This window comes from Ceratosolen solmsi, unplaced genomic scaffold (genome assembly GCF_000503995.2).
Source record: "Ceratosolen solmsi marchali unplaced genomic scaffold, CerSol_1.0 scaffold10, whole genome shotgun sequence".
Taxonomy (NCBI): Eukaryota; Metazoa; Arthropoda; class Insecta; order Hymenoptera; family Agaonidae; genus Ceratosolen; species Ceratosolen solmsi.
Genome location: NW_011948412.1, coordinates 8689377 through 8711362, shown reverse-complemented (window position 1 = coordinate 8711362; position 21986 = coordinate 8689377). Strand labels below are relative to the sequence as shown.

The 21986-nt window shown below is 31.8% G+C and overlaps 1 protein-coding gene and 1 non-coding gene across 2 annotated transcripts in view; one reads left to right on the top strand and one right to left on the bottom strand.

Moving 5' to 3' along the window:
• LOC105364706 (serine proteinase stubble) overlaps nt 1-21986 on the bottom strand; it is a 72570-nt gene that overhangs the window by 8047 nt on the left and 42537 nt on the right. The window contains exons 2-7 of the mRNA XM_011502711.1: nt 8257-8340; nt 6492-6809; nt 3691-3985; nt 3254-3263; nt 2696-2950; nt 1949-2199 (exon numbers count right to left, since the gene is read on the bottom strand). Coding sequence (XP_011501013.1) covers nt 1949-2199; nt 2696-2950; nt 3254-3263; nt 3691-3985; nt 6492-6809; nt 8257-8332 — 1205 coding nt within the window. The 5' untranslated portion in view covers nt 8333-8340. The remainder of the gene's footprint in view (nt 1-1948; nt 2200-2695; nt 2951-3253; nt 3264-3690; nt 3986-6491; nt 6810-8256; nt 8341-21986) is intronic.
• Nucleotides 5033-5103, top strand: TRNAG-GCC (transfer RNA glycine (anticodon GCC)). The gene has a single exon. It is a non-coding gene; the product is annotated as a tRNA-Gly (tRNA).

Here is a 21986-nt window from a genome sequence, read left to right as displayed (position 1 = left end):
TCTCTCTCTCTCTCTCTCTCTCTCTCTCTCTCTCTCATTAGTATCTCCCGTCTCGATAAAGTTGGAGAATTTTAGTTTTCAGTGAATTAATTGGTAAGCATGAATGTAAGCAACTTGATTATTACACGACACACTATTGCACATTTTGTAATCAATGTGTAATTATGTCATGCTGCCAAAATTGTGTATGATCTATTTTTAATGTGCACGTCGACTTAATTATTTCAAAAATTGTGGTTCGTATCCAATACTTTACATCGCTGTTACTTAGCAAGATTAATAGAATAATTAAAGTAGAAAGTTAATAATAATTTGATAAATCGACAATAATAATTCACATGTGGCTATGCATTCTAGGATCTTTTATGTAAAAATGAACTATTACACGGTTAAATTTTACCAAATGTTTTAATTAGTTAAAGTTGGATATTTAAATATTAAATAAAATTTAAAAATTGGTGCCGATGATTAAAGCCATATTGATATATTCTAAAAACACGATGATGGCAGTACAATTAGTGAAATTAAATAAAGAAACTAAATAAATGTGCTTTAAAGTGAAAATGATTGACACTGAACTTAAATTTGGTAAATATCTGTAATTTACTTAAATAATGTGCACAATTGTTTATCAATCTCTATGTATATATTAGATAGTATTAAGATAATCGACTTCCTCTTTTTTATAATGCGAGTTTCTACTTTTTCTATTTCTCTATTTCTCTATTTCATTTTTAGTTTTTATTTTCAAAGTACACTTACTCTGCATCAGCATTATTTTTCCTCTTTCTTTTGCGTTTCTTATTAGTTTCTAGCTTAAGCTGAACAAGCATTTAGTTTTAAAACAGTTGTCATAAAATCTTGGCTTCGTGAGAAGTTTTCATTTAATTTTGTGCAGATTCGTAGAAAAAAAAAAAAAAAAAAAAAAAAAAAAAAAAAAAAACAAGAAGATAAAACAAGAGCATAAATTTTCTTTTAGTTTTATTTTTATTTCATATTTTATTTATTACTGTCTTTCTAAGTAAATTTATTGTATATCATAAGATTATTTTATTTTATATCAAATTTAAAATAATGAAATTTTGTCTTCTTTAAATGTTTAAATCTTTAATCGTTAATTAGAGTACAATTTGATTATATGTGTATTAATAAATTTCGTATTATTAAAAAACTAAAGATCTATTTATTTATTTCTATATGTATTTGGGAGAAAGTTTTACTAGTGATGGCATAACATTTGACAATGCTTCGATTGAAATTTCCAATAATTATGAATTCAAATCGTTGGATACGGTAATTGGCATTACGATAACGAATGAAAGAATAAAGCTTTTACGAAAATATATAAAATAACAGTGTCTATTGGCCTACGTAATTTCGTTAAACATTTACGTTTTACGTACGTGGTTTACGTTGAAGCTAACGATGGAAAGAAATTCTATTGAAATAACTAGCATTTAACGATTAGTCAATTGATTTTTTTCACAGTATTTTAAATATAATAAGTTTCGGTCTACAATTTCTCAAAGTTTTCATATAAATGAAAAACTAATCGTATTTAGAATCGATTGTCCGTGCAATTTGATGAATTTGATGGCTTCGGCTTCATTTAAAATACCATGCAAATTTATGTTTTCGCACAAACATTCACCGCTCCACCAACGACATTAATATCATATCAATCACATTATTCATTGAATATGTTAATATTATTGCAATCATAGTTAAAAGTATCGTGTGCTATTACTTTTGGAAGTAAAATTGTCACCGACTGAAGCGCAAGCTCAATCACGTCCGTGCAATACAAAATGATAATCGAGTTGCCCCGGTTTCATGTAAAATGTTTCGCGATAACGCCACACCGTGGCTTGAGCCACCGTATAAGTGCAATCGTCATTACAAAATCCATAGATCGCCTGTGGGAGTTGCAAGGGGGTGGGAGGCATACCTGTTTGAATGGCCACTGTAGTAGGAAACGGAAGCAGCCGACGTCGTGGGTTTGGCTAGACCGGGCCTCGAGGAGTGCGGGCGCTTCGTCGTCGTGCTCGAGCTCGTCTGCGTCGTCTTCACCGAGAAGTACGGCTTGGGGTACTCGGAAGCCGTGGGCCGGCCAATGAAGGTGGCCGGTTTCGTCGCCCACTGGGGCCTCACCGTGTGTATTATGTTCAGCCCGGGATGCTTCAGCTTGTCCGTAACATCCTGGCAACATGTTACACGCAGGAGTTTAACGAATGCACTTTCTACAGGTCATAAGCATCTTAGGATTTTGTTCTTCTTTTTCTCTGCCTGACGAAGAATGCCTGACGTTGTTCATACAAGAGTGACTTTGTTCTTGTCAGCTTTTTATATGTTAAATTTGTATGAAAATTATTTAATCGAATTTGACGAACTGCGATAATATTTTATCATTAATTTTGGAAAAGTTTTGTATAAATAGCATCCACTTTCACGGCATGGACAGTTTAAGATCAATAATTCATATGATTATTAAAAGTCTAATGTTAGTGGTAATCATATGTTAAGGAACTCGCGTTTGTCTCATGTACTCTTATTAATAATGTATATTTATATTATATATGTAGAAATTTATTTGTAGAAAAGGGACATTTTTCGCGCTAGAAAGGTACATTAAGAAACAACGAGCTGAAAAAAGTCTATAAAGCGGATAATGCAAATCCGGAATGTTGTGGCTCACGTGGTCGTCAACCGAGTTGATGCTTGGTCGATGAACGCTCTCCTGCACATGGAGATCTTGCTCCTGCTCGTCGGTTTTGCTGTCTTCCTCCGGTCGAGATTCCGGAAAGGGCTTCGGTCTGTGCCCCGGCCTGTAATTCGGGCGCTGCACTTGGTTTTTGCTCGACGAGGTCTGCTGTTGTTGATTGACACTATTCTTACTTGGCAGTCTCACTAGCAGTGTGTTGTGCGAGCTTGACACTTTGTCCTTGAAGCCCTGAACAAATTACGTGGATGACTTTGAGAGATTGGCGACAAAATACGTTATTCGTTGCTTTTCATCGGTTTCTCCTTTCGCTACTCTTTCCACGGTCATATACATTAATATTTAATAGAAAATGCGCTTTTACGGTAGTAATTCACGGCCTTGACACAAGTTGCCTATTATTAAAAGCACACCTTTTTCTCTCAGTCTTCTTGTTTTTTTTTTTCTCTTTTTTTTTTTTTGCTTTCATTGTTCTGTTTTTAAATCAAGGAATGCTTATTATTATATTATGCGTATTATTATCTCTCATAGGACGTGATCGTAGCTTAAATTGTAATTGGGTTGGGGGAGAAAATTAGAAACTGCTCTGTCCAATCGACGCGAGCGTAACAGCCGTTAAGTAGAAATCCTTTAATAAAGAAAAATCTTTTACCATTGTAATTGAGCATTTATGGAAAAATTTGTATATAAAAATGAGAATAAAGGGTGCGAAAGTGAAATTGAAATTTACAAGATTTTGATATCGATGGAAAAAAAATGTGTCTCTAGTACGTTAAATATGTGCGCTTATGCCCTCCTCTTCGTCTAAATATGTATTTTAAAAGTTTAATACGTTCAATTGTAATTCTTGTGCATAAAATCGACATTTTGCTTTTGTAGCGCCAGAGAAGCGGTAAGATAATTCAACAATATTGCAAATGTGCTCAATGTAAAGCTATCTTACCGAGTGATGCTGCTGCTGCTGCTGCTGCTGCTGCTGCTGATGATGATGATTGTGAGCGTGATGATGGTGATGGTGGTGGTGGCTATTGCTGCCATGGTGTCGGTCCTCCTCGGGTCGCTTCTCATAGGTGGAACCGATTCCGCTTTGGGGTTTCCGCGTAATTTGCGAGCTGCTGCTATTGCCGTTGTGCTGCTTGTGGTAATCCTGATTCATCCCACTATTTGGTTTCAAGTGGGGCCTCTTTTGTAAAAGTGGACGCGACGCAGCTGAAGGGGATAATGGCTTTGTCGGTTGCCTCGTCGTCCCCAATGCCGTATGATGAACTGTGTGTCGCGGGAGCCAAGGGAATTAATTTTATAATGTGAAAAAATTTCATTTCTTCATCAGTGACTGGTATTCGCTAAATTTAAAATGCAATTCTACGCCTATCAAACTATATTGCTCACTCATCCTCAGCTAAATTATTCCGAGCAACAATTTGCCATTATAAAGTGCATGTATTATAAAATAAAGCAGATGCGACTTGTATTTTAATTACAAGTCCTTAAAACTTTCTATGTACATGAAATTGCTATTTATTGGTAAGATGCGGATTAATTTACATTATATTACATTATTGTATATTGATTATATGTAAAAATTAATTATATTTACTCGGAGCTATGAAAAATAATTATGCGCATAAATAATCTCGAGGAATGCACACCTTATTCATCAGCAATAACATTTATCATAATTTTCTCGTAATAATGCATTTTACGTTGTTACGAATTTCATAAGGTTATTTATGTACATTTTTCTAATGTCTCTGCAGTCGTATATAAGAAAATTGAAGAAACGATATGCGATTAAACGATTTGCCTTATACAATTACTCTTCACTCGAATAATTCAAAGTTAAATTTCTAATAATCTCTGAAATTTTTAATGGCGTTACGTTCAATCAGACAATAGCCAATAGAAAATCTTTATTAGCAGTCTCTAAGTAAGTATAGTTTTATCTCCTTTCAAGCAACGATATAATTCAAATCGAACGACAATGCTTATGCGAATACGAATTAAAATCCGAAATAAGATATAAGAAACGTTTTAGTATTATTTATTAAATAATTTCATATTTATCCATTTGATTAATAGTCATTATTATTAATTATTTAATTTGAGAATCGATCAATTCATTATTAGGTAGGATATGAATTTATTATAAAAAAGTATATATATGTATTTTGTTTGTTTTAACAATGTTCGACAATAACGATTATCAAAATATTTGAACAATCAATGTTTCCTGACAATTGGTATTCAATATTTATGAAATTTATAGTCTTAAAAATCACTTTTGTACTAATCGAAGTTTAAATGAAACGTGAAGCATCAGTGGTTCAGTGGTAGAATGCTCGCCTGCCACGCGGGCGGCCCGGGTTCGATTCCCGGCTGATGCATCTTTTTTTTTTGCCATTTTGTTCGGAAAATGGTGATGTATTTTAGATTTAATTAATTATTATTTATTACTTACGTTAATAATTAAAATAATATTTTAATTAATGTTCACGTTGCGCATAATACAGGTGAGACAATTTATGATGACGTAATTTTATTGCCTATGCTCTCCAAGTAATTATAAACGTAATCCACGATTATTCATATGCTCGAATTTATAATAAAATTAATATTTTGCGTTTAATCAAATTGTAATCGGACTCTATCATTATTATTATTATTATTATTATTATTATTATTATTATTATTATTATTATTATTATTTTTTAATAAAAGGATTATTCTTTAAATACTGTATCTTAAGCTTAATTAGATCGAAGCTTGGATAATTTTTTCATAAAATGTTTAAATTATTTATTCCGTGTCAGAGAACAATTATTACGAATCATAGAATATAATATAAAAAGGTAAGGATAGAAACATGAAATGTGCGAACGTCGCCGTAAAAAGTAAAGCTAACATTAAGAGGTCCTTTTAGCGTAGCGAAATCGAAAAATTTTGCCGATATCTTATATGCAGAAGAGAATGATTCAGGAAAATTCGAGTAATTTGAAGGAAGCTGTCTATCCTGTTTTTTTCTTTTTCAATTTAAGACAGAGAAAATATTAATTAAGAAAACGGTTTTATTTAGTAAATAGTCGTATGTAAAAAGTTTAAGAAACCATTGGGAGCGATCGGATTAAAATGTTCTTTTCCCATCGTGCACATGATTATCGAGTGTTCATTTAAAAATGGACTCGTTTCGAAATTTTATTTCGCAAAGCTTCTCAATAATTGTTACACATATGGCGCAACTATGTCGAGTATATTTAAGAGAATTTACGAACACCTACTTGGAGCAAATCTTATTAATAACTTAAATAACGTAAATTTGACAGGAGCGGGTGGGTGAGGGCGTTGGAGAGGGGGTTGGGATTGGGGCGGAGGGGGGAGGGTGAGGGTGAGGGGGTATATATGTTAGCTAACAGCCCTGTTAGCTAACAGGGTTATAGAGGATGGGTGGTTGACGGGAGGGAGGTGATTATGTGTCGATGGAATAATAATTTGCGAACAGTTGGAGTTTAGTGTCCGGTAATAATGAATTTCGAATAATCGATGGATGGGTTGGATATCCACCATTAAAGACCTTTGTTTCTTCTGGGATTTATAAGTTTTTTGCGTTAAATCGTTCGCGCGCGCCACGTTACGGAAGAAACATGGACGCATTGATCGGACGGGAATTGATCCTGCCGCGACAGCACTCCTTAATTGGGTTAAGGAGAGCCCCTTCGTTAGGGATAGGAAGGAGGCGATCGTTTGACATAGTCGCCGAAGGACCGAGAGAACAAACCTTGAGAGACGACTTGCAAAGCCGTCACGTGACTAGTGGGGGCGGACCCGGCCGCCGACGTTCCCGTCCTCGCAGTCGTCGTCTTGGTCGTCGTCTTTGTCGTCGTCGTCGTCGCGGGTCCGCCCGGGTGCGTCGTCGCTCCACTACCGACGCTGTTCGACGTCGCGTTGTGGATACAACAGCTGCCGAACATGAACGTGTCCACGCACACACCCACATGCGTGCCCTCGGACTTTATGCACTCCCACACGAACATGCACGTGCCCTCGACGTTCGGCTGGCCCGGCACTCGACACGGCTTCGGACTTATCTTGTAGCCTGCGAATAATGCATTTTACTCTTAACCTTTATCGTCCTCGTCTTGGCTTTCTCGTTAATATCGCCGAGCAGGGCCGGGGGGTGGGGGTAAGGGGGGGGCACGAGCGCTGGTTTTTATCGATACAAAACCGCCGCCGGTGGGTCGATCGAGGCTGGACACTTTATTTAATTTATTTTAATAATGTCATTTAACGGTGAGTGATAACCATGGCGTTTAAGTGCAGATTAATTAATATGTGGAGAATTGTGCGCGAGTGATTGTTGCTCGATCGTTTATATCCGCCGCAGCTATTACTCCTCAAACGTAAATAAAAATGTCACTTTTACGTATCCGTAGTTTGACGGGTAAATCCTTTATTAAACGTTTTTCGAAGGATTGATTTCATGACTATTTCTTCATGACAAGTGCAAGTGACGTTCGAGTACGCTTTTTTTTTTTTTTTTTTTTTTTTTTTCTTTTCTTTTTTTTGTAATCAAATCTCATTCTTATCAATGATGAATTTTAATAATAGATTCAATATTATTAATGCCAATGTAAATTTTTGATATTTAATACGCAATTATATTTAATTGTTTATAACAATGGCCGAAATCGAATATATGTAATTAACGATAGATATTCCACGTAGATCTAGTATCGTAAATATACATTGCGAATGGTAATGGAAGTAGCATCAAAGTTTTATTTACATGGATAAAACAAGCCAAGAGAATCTCAGGTTAGAAAATAGTTTGACTTTTTAGAGACATTTTGGCCAATCATCGACAATAAATAATAAATAGTAGCACCGATTATAGGTAATGCGATAAATTATTAACTTTTAAAAAATCAATTACCCAGCAGAGTAAACGTAAATTCATGTAAACTTTCAAACGCTATGTTCAACGTTTCACGAAATTTCTTTCTCCTCTTGGCAGCAAATCGATTTTTAAATTATACGTAATTATATTTTTTATTCGCGAATCGATTAATTAGCCCTATTCTATTTTTAATAATAAATCTTCTTATCAATGCCTCAAACTTATACATATAATTAGAAGAAATTTAATATTTACAAATTGTACGTCTCGAGAAACTTAACCCTCTCCCCCCGCCCAACTCGTCAAACGCGTTTTATTTGTTATTCGTAATACAACGTTAATACTAGGAGAGTAACGAGAGCTCACGTAAAATTCTACTAATAACAAGTTGAGATAATCAAAAAATAATTTTCATGGCATATTTGGAAGCGGATCATCGATTTGCGGACGATCGATCATGACGATGATTTTCCTAGTTCCAATTGATCAAGTCAATGTCGAATCGAATCCAAGCCAACGATTGCGCAAGAAAACGCAAGAGGCTTAAATCTTGTGCGAACAAGTGCACCCGCGTGAGTGAGAGAGCGCGTGTGCTTGTGTGTGGCCGCGAGTACCCGCGTGCGTGTATAAAGACTATATATCTGACCTCGATTCATGGAGCTGAGAGACCTGGCGATACCCGACCACCAGAGTATCGCAGCCACGTAACCGATCCACCGCATCCTGAGCCCTGTAACGATAAAATACACCGTGAGGATTAATTATGAGATCAGTGCCTACAAATATGGTAGCTATAGTTATCCATAGTAGTTATCAATGTATTTTATAATGGCATAGATTCCTACTTTATCGGTACACCATAACATTTGGTTTAAGAGCCTCTCTTATAATATAAACTTTTACGATCAATGTAATAATTATCGTGGACAAAAGACTACATCTTGTATTGCTGAACTATTGCTGAATTAAGAAATAACAGCTATCAGTTGCAATGCAATGATGGACTCGACAAAATACAAAAGATATATTTATGTTACTTCTTATAGTATATTTTTAATTAATTCTTAGGTGTCGTGTCAAGGAATTTATTCATATTTAATAAAATATCCAGTAAATCTTATTATTATTAATTAATAACTAGTGTAATTAATACGCTTCGTTTTACGTGTGATATTGTTGATAATAAAAAAAAAAAAGAAAAATGGATCTGTGATGAAATCGAGATTGAATAAACAAACATCTCTCACACTTCAAGCCGTAAGTTTTATTTCATACAGACACACTCGCAGTCCATGCACTTGCACACACACACACGCGCGCGCACCTATACACAGAGTCACAGATATATATTATATATATATATATATATATATATAGAGAGAGAGAGAGAGAGAGAGAGAGAGAGTAGCTACAATATGACATTTTATAAACTTTTTCATACTTTGAAGGTATTAAAGTATCGTATTAATCTTTTTAATTGATATTAAATCAGCGTTCGATAAAATATCGAGCACGAAATTAATCTTCGTTAAGGGGTATTCTTTAGACTTTTTTATTATAAGAAAAATATTAATTCCTTTCGTGCACTACATACAAAATTTTCATATTAACTTCATTTATTAAGGCATTTCTAAATATATTAATTATAAATATATCGGCATCAATTCATTCTTCAAACATACATCAATAAAAATAACTAATAATCGAATAATTATTAACAAATATTATTTATTTAATTATTATTTGTAGTCTTATTTTATTTCTTCGACACATATTTTGCAAATGTTTAATTTGACTTTATCTTTTACATAAAGACAGACAATATAATAATTTTTTTTTTCCTTATAACAGAAAGGGTCAAATAATATTTTATATTGAATAATTTATGATTTAAAAATTGAACTATATAATATCAATGGATATTATATATTTATGCATGTGAATACATATGTCGAGTCAAATGCAAAAATTTAATAAAATGTTATATAAATATATAATTTATTGATAAAGAAATCACGGCAATATATTACGAAAATTAGTGTACATTTAATGTACGCAAATATAATAAAATTAATGCGACATTTTACCTAATGCATGTAAAAATGCATTAATGCAAATTCTAAGGATATGTAAATTATTATTAAATGTCGTTTAATATATTATCATTAAGTTTATATATTATTTCAAGAATAATAAAGATCTTATTCGAAATAAAGTAAATTGAAACGGTAAATATGATTGAACAGTATGAGGTTCAATTTATCATATGACTTTTCAAGTGGAATAAAGGGTAAGCCAATGTTGAGTTTCTTGTTCCATTTTTCTCTTTATATTGAACTATATTTGTCCTTTTTCCGTGCATATAATGCGGTTCCACTCCTTGATACTTAATCGTATGCGTCGAGTGATTGTATTTAAAGTCGACTGGCTTGCTCGAAAAAAAGATAAGAGAGAATCAAGATTATACATGAGATTGCAATTAACTCACTGCCGCTGATCCACCTTCGAGAAAAATTCAGGCCTCTAAAGTTATTTCAGCAGTTTAAATAAATTCGGATGAATACATATTATGTCAGAGTATGCCGAATATTATATCATAAAAATTGTAAATACTTTTTGCGCGTTTATTTAACCCAGTTCAATAGATTCTATTATTTGAAACAAAAAAACAAAAAAAAAAAAAAAAAAAGAAAATATGAATTTGAATTGATAAACTCCGAGACAAGCACAATCATTATATAGAATTCTATTTGTAATTGAGATTATTAAAAGATGAATATTATAAAGCTATATTTTGAATATAATTAATGTTCAAACAATAGCAATATTTAATCGTATACTTTGCAATGAAAAAATTTGTCCGCAAAATTGTCATTTTTATATGAATAATGAAAAATTGAAAAATTTCTTCACCGCATTAATCTATAAATATCGTATTTAATTATTCAATTATACGATTGATTAGCTTAATTAGTACAGCGAATATATAAATAATAAATTTTTTGCCAATTTGAATGCTTTGATTTTTCATGATAATGTACACGTGATCATTTGCAGCAAAAACTAGTTTAATGATCTTGAAATTGTATTTTTCATGAGATTTTCATTAATTATGATCCTTTTTTTTTTTTTTTTTGTTTTTTTTTTTTTTTTTTTTTTTAATAATCCCGATAAATGTTATTTAGTATGGTTTTATACAGAATAAGTTTAACATTAATAGGAAATAAATAAGGTGAATTCGATATTGGTAAATGCTAATTGTTTATGAAATTTCCAATACCTCTATTGATTTGATCGAGAACCCGAGGTTTTTAATAATTATCCATTAAATATTTACGTATAAAAATTTAATGAAAAAATTTGTGAAAAATAGCACTTTGAGTAATCGGAAGAATCTGCTAATCTAATCATTAGTTTAAGGAGTGCATAAATGAAAGAAAACAAATTATCAACTCCAAGTAATGCGATTTTACGTTTATTACGAATTAAATTGATACTAGCCATACACCATCATCGGAGCCTTATTATAACTTAAGTACGACTTTATCAAGCAGTAAGCTATCGTTTTCAATCCTCCTTTTCCTGTTCTCTTTCTCGATTGCGAACGTAACCAGGTTATTTCATGATAAGCCCCCAAATCGCTATACAAGCATATCCGCGTGATAATCAATTCGACATTGATATACCGAAAAATTGAAATAAAAATAATGCTTAATAATAATTCATGGAAATATGTTCAACGAGCATTAGAAATTCAGCTATTGCATCTATATTATGGATTAAAAAATATTAAGAAAACATGTATAAATGACGATGAGAATAGTAATTATGTTACTCTAGGATAATTAATATTTTACGCTGTCGGAAGTTATAACGTAAAAAATACTTAAATATAAATTTAAAAAATACTCATAAGAAAAAAAAAAGAATATTTTTCAATTTCAATTCGGTTTTATTCTATTCGTCCTTAATATTCCATTATGACTTTTAAAAAATATTCTTCAAATGTATTTGCCATTTGTCGCTGAAGATATTTCTCTATTATATTTTAAATGTAAAGCTTAGCGATTAAAATTTTTATACATTCATTTTTATAATTATAAAAACATATTCTCTTTAACTGTTATAAACCAAATTGTTGATTTGTATATATTTATTTATGAATAAAAGACATCATACACTAATTTTACGAATCACTTAAATATGGAATTCACGTTTCCATTCAAATAACCATTGCAATTCTGAAGGATTCGTTCCTTCCTAATGATGTATTGTTATAGTTAATTAAAAATTTATCGAATTAAAACTGAAAATCCATCTCAAATTGTATTCAAATTCTGTATGCTTGCGAAAGCTTCTCGTATCATTAAATTTACATTATTCATCTTTTTTGCAATATATTATATCCGCCCTTTAATAATAACAAAAGATACTAATTAAAAATTTTCTGAATTAAATTTAAATTGAAATTAAAATTTACATCGATTAACAAGAATCTTGAAATTTATTACATTATTGTTGTAAATTTTTTTTTATTATTCTTGTTTAATATATAAATTGTACAAAGTCATAAAATAAACATTTTTACAACACTTTAATTATTGTTTAAGATTATTTAAGTATAACAATAGATATTTTTATTATTTACAAACTTTAGCTCTTTCACTGCAATGTAAAAATTCATAATTTCATTTAATATTAGTAGTCACAATATATATTCGTTATTTAACAAATAATTAATAGATATTTAGATGAATTGGTTGTGATTTCAATGATAAATATTATTTTCAATTAATTACTATTGAAAGACGTGATTTTAATTTAACAAGCAAGAATTTTATACTTCACTATACTTCTTTTACTACACTACACTTTATTATTTATGAAATCTGAGACATATACATATTAAAGAAATAATAAAGATAAATAAGTAATAGTTAGTTACTATTAACAATAATTTTTATGGATTTTTTATTTTATATACTTTCAGAAGTGGTACTTATAACGATTACATTTAATGTTAGAAAATCAAAGATATCTTCCAAATAATATACTTTATTCGTAATAATTTGATGATTACAAATTGTACTAAAATTCATTTATATTAAACAATTACTTGGATTATTAAAAAATGAAAAAGCTTATATACACGTATATCTGTATGCATGTGTGTATATACATATATATATATATATATATATATATGTGCGTGCGTGCGTGCGTGCGTGCGTGCGTGTGTGTGTGTAGTTGGGTGGATGCGCGTGTGTGCGTGTGTGTTCGCGCGCGCGCGGGGACATAAATGTAGGCATCAAATGAAACATTATTAATATCAATATTTGATAGTTTTAAGTAAATAAATCAATATTTCTATGAGCCATGTAATTGAGGTGGGGGGGGGGGGGTTAATTTACGTCAATAACTTCAGACCAAAGAAAAACTAAACACTGCGTTACGAGATTTATTATTTTTCAACTTCCGTATTTAGTTTACATTATATGCATTTCACCAAACAATCGTGTCTTATATGTATAATTTTTAAGAGATGGTACATTATCATTTTTCCAATTTTATAGGTATACTATATAAATAGTATAAATATTTAATGAATTTTTCTAATTATTTGTTATTTTTCTTATAGAATTTAGAAAGCTTGTGGTTAAGAAGTTATATGTAAGTAAATTTCAGAAATCATCTTAGTCATATATCGCTAACGACTGCTAATAAATAATATGAAAATACTATTCTTTGATGATTAAATTTTATTTACCTTCTTTTAAATAGAATTATTGAAAGTGTACGTAAATTAAATAAATAAATAAAGATGTTTCACTGAATAAATCATAGTGAATTAAAATCTTTCGTTAAAAGTTCTTATAAAAGAATTTAAATTAATATTTCAAATTGAATATGAAAAATGTATCGAAATTAAATAAAAATAAAATTTGACATAATTATATTTAAAAGAGAATTTGTTAAATATCCTTAGGAGAATTAATTAATTAATTAATTTGATTACACATATTATACTCGATTTGGATGTGATGTAATCACAAATAAATATACATATATATATATATATATATATATATATGTATTATAATTTGCCAATCACAAATAATTCAATAAATTCATATTATTTGTCGAAAAAAATTATTTGTCGAACGATATATTTTACATATTATCATAATTTTTTGGTGTTCGAAAGTAAATATATACAACTTTATTTTATTATGATATGGCATTAAATTAAAAACATTCGATTCATAATAAAACATTCAAACTATCTCTTGGTTGTAAGTTTATTTAACATGAATTATAAATGGCAAACGAATGGTATCATTGATGCAAATAAATAATAATAATTAACGCATGAATCAATAGATTCCATTTACGGAGACGTTCAAAATAATATATCGAAAAATATTGAATTAACATTTGATTATAACGTAATATCGTTTTAGCGTCACATTGAGTGTCGTTCACAAATACCACATAAATAGATTAAGCGATGCTGTTTTTCATACTTTTCAAATAAGATTCTGCATCAACATAATAAATTGATGGGTAAGTTTATGCTAATCTTTTAACATGTCGGCTAGCAGTTTGATTTTGTGCTAATACCGACATGTTAACGTCCAAGTAATCATTACTTTTGAATATTAAGCGATTTAAGAAAATATTAAGCATTTAAGTATGCGTTAATTCGTAAATATGTTAATGAAAAATTAATTATAAATGAATCCGTAACATCATTCGAAGATTAAAAGCACTGATTGACATCCACTTAATAAAACGTAGATATGATTTAAATTTTAATGAGACGCATAAAGCAATTAAGGCGACACGTCTCTTTCTACATATTAGAATGCACACAGAGTGATTTTATATTATGATATTATTTAGTAATGAAAAAGAATATATATCGAATGGTTATTTTAGCTGGCAATTTGGCAAACCGTGGAAAGAGATTACTCCGCGGCACAGAAATATTTTAAGGAAAAGAAAATAAGTGCCGCTATGAGGAATTAAATCACGTCTAAGTGGTATAAAGTATAGGTTTTGTTTTCTGACATGTAGGGGAGAAAAAAATGTTCAACCAACATTGTGCATACACATCGGTATGAAAATAACGAATCGAGAGCATTTTCGTCTTGCAGAAATGGGTTATTTTATTTATCAATTTTGATAAAACACAGCGCTAGTTGATAATATACGTAGTCAATGCTATCCAAATAATGGATAAGCTTAATTTAGTTATCGTTGTAATTCTGAATAATTGAGATAAATACGCGTCTCCGTAGAATTACAAGCTGCCTATATTTTACAACAATAATACTCTCTTGGATCTACTACAAATGCTGTTGGAAAACAATTGAATTGTCGAGGCAGGAGCAGATACGCTAGACAATTAAGTAACCTCTTGTTTGATATCCAATGCAAAATAAAGTACACGCGAGATTCGTACCTCTTGCGGCTGATAGAACTTTGGTGCTTGCGCAGTATATCCATAGGGCATAAGTTAAAATGAGAAAAAAGAAATTTGCAGGCTGAGCTCTGGAATCCGACTATGACGAGGCAACGAAATTTAGTGGCTTTGAAATAAGCATTAAAGCGTCTATTTGAGCTTATTATATAAGTGCTTAAAGAAAAGCAAAAAAAAATAATAATAATAATAAACAAAAGAGACAAAAAAAGATAAAAACCCACGTGAATGTCTCGATTGGTTATTATTATTGGCCATAAGTCCATGGTATAATATCCGTAGCTAGAAGATTTCTAAGAAATATTCGTATAATATGATGAGTTACGGGACTACGGGCAGATGTATCCCTTGAGATAATGAATGCGCTTATTAAATATAACGCTGCTAAAATATTTCAATTTACTTTCCCATACTTATATACCATAAATTAATAAACTTACACAAGAGCTTGGTAGTGGTAGCTTTAATATTATGCGTGTCTTTTAAAGACAAAGTGAAATTTATAAGCCAAGCGTTCATCAAGTTTCACTTTGATTTTCGATAATTTTCTCTCCGAACAACGCGATCATTAGAAGTAGGCTCGTAAAGATTCGAGAAAAAGAATTTATGATGCCCGTGCGCTTTATCTAAGTACATTTACGTATGGGAATCGAGGTGTCTTTAGAGGAATAATAACGCTTGGTCGATGCCAGTCCGCTAGTCTAGATTTAATTGGCGATAAAGCCAAAGTCGCGTTATGGTCTAACTGCTTATGTTAGATAGTGCCATACTTCTCTTTGATCATGCGCTTATTAAGTTTACGTTCTGGATCTCTGCATTCCTGAAATTCTTTATGTCGGCATTTTTATTGAAACGTTCCAACCATTCGATTTGCCTTTCGTCTATCTTAATCGGAGAAAGAGCTTTTCAGCAATTTGTCAATGCATTTTCCATCTATTGGCAACTAACTATGCTACGAATTTAATGTAGAATTACATTTTTACTACAATTATGTAAAGCGGCATTAAGGTAACTTCGTCGTAATTACGGTTTTAAAATTTTAACATTACAATTAATTAGTAAAATTAATTAATAACATTACAGTATAATCAACTGACGAATAGAAATATATGAAATAAAAATTATAATATTATAATAATCAATTTAAATTATGTATAATTAATACCCGTGAAAATTTCAGAATTTCTAAGTCTCATTAGACTTGCAACGCACGAATGTAAAATGAAATTGTGTGAATTAGAAATTAAACGCCTTACTGAAATACTGAAAATATGTCAATTGAAAGGGATTGGATATGCCTTATGGAAATAATGATAAGAATTGATTTCAAAGTTGATAGATGACCTTCTTAGCATACATTCGATAGCAATTTAACAGTTTATAATTTCAATGAACTACTTTGTAATATTGAAATTTTAGAAATATTCAAAGTATTGAATTACTGGCAAAGTGAGCTAATCTATTTTATACTCGTAAACAATTTTTCAATGTAACTCACGCATAATGACGGCAATCAAGTAAATCTAACTTGCAAAATTAATGTATTTTTGGCACGCAAAAGAATAAAGCAGTTAATTAAGACCCTCGGGAAGCTTTAAATAAAAACAATTAAGTTATCGCATTGTATAAATTGCAGCCGGTATTCAATTACTCGGATAAATAAGAAAAAAAAAAAAGAACAAAAAAAGACGGAAACAGAAAGAAATAGCAAAAAGCAAAAAAAAAAAAAAAAAAAAAAAAAAGGTAAAGAAAAAGAAACGAAAAAAAGACCGTACGACACGAACTTAGAATAAAGAGACTTTCACGTAGCCATCGCGCAAATAAATCAATGCTCGTTTTGTTTAATCAGGGCTCGCAATCGCGGCGTCTGCTGCTTTGGAAGAAGAAGGGCAAAATGAGCAGTAAATGGACCGTAATATTTCAATTGCACAAGGCGGTAACATCGTTAAACTTCGACGCACATACGCATCGCCGCCACCCCTTCCTCTCTCTCTCTCTCTCTCTCTCTCTCGCCCCCTCTCTCTCTCTCTCTCACTCTCTCTCTCTCTCACTCTCTCTCTCCCCCCGCCCCATCACAATCCCCCTACGCCCCCTTTACCACCCACCGTCATAACCCAACAGGGATCGCGTAATCCGCGTTCGGTGATAGACGCACTTGATCTCGCCGATGTCTCGCTCGAGGCGGACTTCCCCGTAATTGGCAGGGTCGAAATAATAGCCGTTACGCGCAAGGATGTGGCCGAAGGAGCTTTGAAGGGGCTTTGAAGGGGTAAGCGCTTCGACACCTCGACTCTATGCCAATGTCCTATTTATGCACATTCGGAGCTACAATTTTGTCGACAATTTTTTGCCCACCGGATTGTGATTGCGTGGTTGAGGGGCAGAGAGGGGAAGTTTTGTTGGTGGGTGGTGGGGGTGGGGTGGGGTGGGGAGTCCCATTGGAGCGTCGATCGACGAATATTTAGATGCTCGGCGAGATTGAGCTAGTGGCCGAGCCACGTCTTCTATTCATTGTGAATAATTACCGGGCCTCGCGGAGGATCGATTACATCCTTTTTACCGTTTCAATGATGTCTTCCTCGTAATTCTCCTATTCTTGCCGATGTTAAAGAGGCGGCTCACGAGCTCGAGATAAACCAACACTATCTATTGTCTCTATATATTTATATGACGTCTTTAGTTTCGTTAATTAAGCAATTATTTGTAATATGTCTTGATGGGCATTGAAATGCGCATACTCGGCGAAATTCATCGTAATAAATATGTTTGCTCCGGAGAATTACGTATTCTGCGGCTTACCTACCATAAATTCCTATAAGTTTTCTTTTTCCTCTAAAGATGAAGCTTTTAATTGCAAGTTGGAATGATAATTCGACAAATTGGGCATCTCGCATAGGTCACCCTCGAAATGACCTTTCCTTTTAAAAATTACTTCATCCCATCAATAAAATAAAGATAATAAGAATAGTGTAATAAGCCAGCTGTAATAGCCATTCAGCGCTTATCAATAAAGAAATTAAAGAATCTATCGTCCAACTAAAGTACTCAGCCAGATGTTGTTCCCGTCTCTCGACTCGATTCCTCTACCCTAAAATAGGCTTTGGGTTGCCTATACGTGATCAGAATCTTTCATGGGCAGTGATTCTTTACGGTAATTGTTTACATAAATATATAAATGCAAGAAGAGAGTTAGCTATAGAAGAAGTAGAAATCGGTGGATTTCGATATGAGCGAGAATTGATCAAAAGGTTCGGCTCGATTGTCTTTTGTGCGTGTAGTAGCCGTAGAGAAAGTGGAGCGCGAATCTGCCTTTTACGATGCTTGCTGTCGATGGGTCGGCAAGCGATACGCTTCGTAGGACGAAAAAAATCACTAATGCATGTGTATCACGAGATGTTGGACTGTATGATTAATAATTGTGAATTTTAATTATCAAAGAGAACGTATAATTCGATCGATCTCTTACGATAAAGCCAACATTGTTTCACAGGTGTCTACATGTTTGAGTTTACGCGGCGGTCATCATTACGAGCATAGACTCAATTTAATTTTTCTTTATTAATAATCGTACGTTCCGTGAACCATCTGCTTTTTAATTATTATAATAGAATTTTACTGATCATCGGCTTCGTTTTTTTTTTTTTTTTTATTACCTTGAGCATCGTGATTTAATCTAATTGCTTTATAATCATTGTACGTGCCGAATGCATTTGAACGGAATATGAAGAACGAGAACGAGAAGGAGGAGAGTGAGAGGGTTAGAGGGAGAGGGATATAAAGGGATGATAAAGTTAACTAACAAACCTCTCAAATTATATTATTAAGCTGATGAATAATAATATTTCTCTTAGGTAACTATGACGGTATATGGTTCATCATAATATATAATATAGAGAAAATTCTAATGAATAATTTGAAAGGCTTTTACATAATGAGAAACTTGAAATATTCTTTTTGCTTTAAATTGATTAGTGCAGCATCTCTTAATAATATTCTCTCCAGACCTCGAGTCAATCCGTGAAAACATAGTCCTTTTACAATATCAATTGGCCTTTACAACCGTTTCGAATAGCTCTCCACGCGCATGGACAGCCGCAGCAAATCAGCCATAGTAACATTTCCTCTTATCTGTCTGGGAATCATTCCTTATTCCTATCAAATATATGTATATACTTGCGCAGCTATACTATAAACAATTATGAGTCGAAAAAATGCCTATTCAATAGAAAATCTACTCGAAGCGCAGATAAAAGCGACAATTTACTATTGGACATCGAAAATTATTCGAGAAAATTCAAGAAATGTTATACTATCAGAAAATATTCAAAATAATGGCCAAAATGAAAAAACAAAAAGTAAAGGAAAAAGCAAAAGAGAGAGAGAGAGAGAGAGAGAGAGAGAGAGAGAAACGACGAGGCAATAGATTCAAGTAAAAACGGCAAGTATCTTTACTACGATATTTCTTAATATCGCGAATTTAGTGAAGCGTAGGAGATATAACGTTTGCACGTAAAATTATCTATTAAAAGAATATGTGAAATATTAGCAATATTACTTTGGCTAAGACTATGAGTTTAAAAGTATTGCATTTAAAATTGAATTGTTTGTTCATATAAGCTGTAATTCCAAACAAAACTTACATGTATTTAAAAAAAAAAAAAAAAAATTCATACAATGCGTGATTAATTTGCATTACCATGAATTACTATTTTTTTCTTTTCTTTTTTTTTTTTTTTTTTTTTTTTTTTTTTTTGTTTGCTTTTAACAAATTCCATAATAAGAAAATTTTTAATTTTATCTTATTTTATTCATTAAACATTTAGACGTATTATAAATAATAAGCATATGCAAGTGTCGCAATGACAATAAGTACTTTACTACAGTACGTTTACTAAGTAGTGATACCTAATAAATAATAAGTACTTGTGATGCTAATTATATAAGAAGATAGACGAGAAACCGAATTGTCAAATGATAATGTTCAAGCAGGAGATATTGAAGTTAAAGGTATTCCGTCGTTCGATAATACGAAGGTTAAGTGGATGGCTATACGGAAGCAAATAGAAGAAGATGATTCGACTGTAAGACATTGATTGGCTAGCGTGGGAATCTTGGAAAGTCGACATTCGAATTAAATGGCCAAGAGTTAGTAGGGATTTATTCGTCTTTCGGCTTGTGGATCAAACGCTTTTCGGTTAAACAACAACAAGAAGAAGAAGAAGAAGAAGAAGAAGAAGAAGAAGAAGAGCCAAGAATTTAAGGTTACGAAAAAACTCTTTAATGGACTCAACACATTTTCCACTAATTCACGCATCCGCCTACGTATGACGTTTAAGCGAGATTATATGGATTCTTGTAATAAATAATATTTCATTGATCCTCGTATATTGGCTGATAAATTAATCTCGTAAAATCAATTCCATTAATTGGCCGACCAAGCGAATTATAAATATTGATTATCCACTTTGTTCTTAACTTTGTTCTCTCATCTGTCAACATGTCATTGTCATTCTATAAAATGAAGCATTAATCGCAGTTATTTACTGAGGAAATAAATTATGAAAAATTTTCCCACACATTTATTCGTTTCAATATATATATATGGTTAAAGATAATCTTAAACATTGTAAAGCATGAGATTGTCATGCCTAATTAACGCTAAACTACAAATTTGTTAGAATAATCGATTTTTTAAATAAATACGAAATTCATAAAAAATAAAAAATAAAAAATCCAAATGAAAAATATGAATTCATTTATAATAAATTAAAGTATCTGAAATAGTTGAAAATATAAATTACAGCGCGCAGGGGAATGAAAATTAAAAATTCTAATTAATTTTTCATGGTAATTGAATGTTTGAAATGTTATAAATTATAATTTAAATTGCATGCTAGTTACTTTAATGAGAACAAAAAGAAATTCAACTAGTTAGATATTTTTCATAATAAGAAGAAGTAACTGTTTTGAATGTGAATATTAATATACAAAATTCCATGATAATATTATGCGATAAATAAATAATAGATATTTCAAAATAAACGTTACGAATATTCGAGTATCAAATATCAAATTAACGATATAATTAATATTGATTATAAAGTGGTAAGTAGTAGAGGCTAATGAAGGAAAGTCAATGCGAATAGATTATTTACTTGATGCGCAAAGGATTTAAAAGGAGAGAAGCTACCGATGGATAAATTATAAAAATAAGGGAGAAAAAATTTTTTTTTGCTAAACATTATCATAAAATGCTAGTTATTAGATACATTGCACTTAAGGTTTGCAGGTAATTTGTATTAATTGAAAAAGTATTATTCATCGAAATTTATTGAAATTGACAAATCGTCTAATGTAATGTAAGAGTGCGAAGAAATTTGATATGTTTAATAACGACAGGTAAGCGACTTTCATTTTGAAAGGACAGCAATTACCGTTTAAATCACTCAAAATTTAAATGACTCCACATCTAAATAGCGTAAAAGACGCAAAGAAAAGCAATATTGTTGAAACATGGACTTTAAGTGCTTTTTAGTTAAGTAAAATAATTTACACATTACAAATTGACATTCATGTGCACGCTTGTGTTCAGTCGTAAGAAAATAGTTCTGAAGTGAAACAGCTGACGGCTCGTTATTCCCTCTCGTTCTTCGCCGCACTCTCAGTAGTCACGTGGGAATGCTACCTAATAATATATGTATACAAACAGTGAAAGATTCATTGCAAAGATAGAAGAGCCGAGGAGAAGACGATCTGCTCTAATCATCCGTACTTCCTCTATTCGTATTTGAACGCGAGTGTGCGTGCAACTCGGCCTCCAATTTCTTGTCTCTTCTGGCCAATCAGTTAATATTTTTCCGATTTCAAATGGGCGTTACCGATTTCTCTTTCCC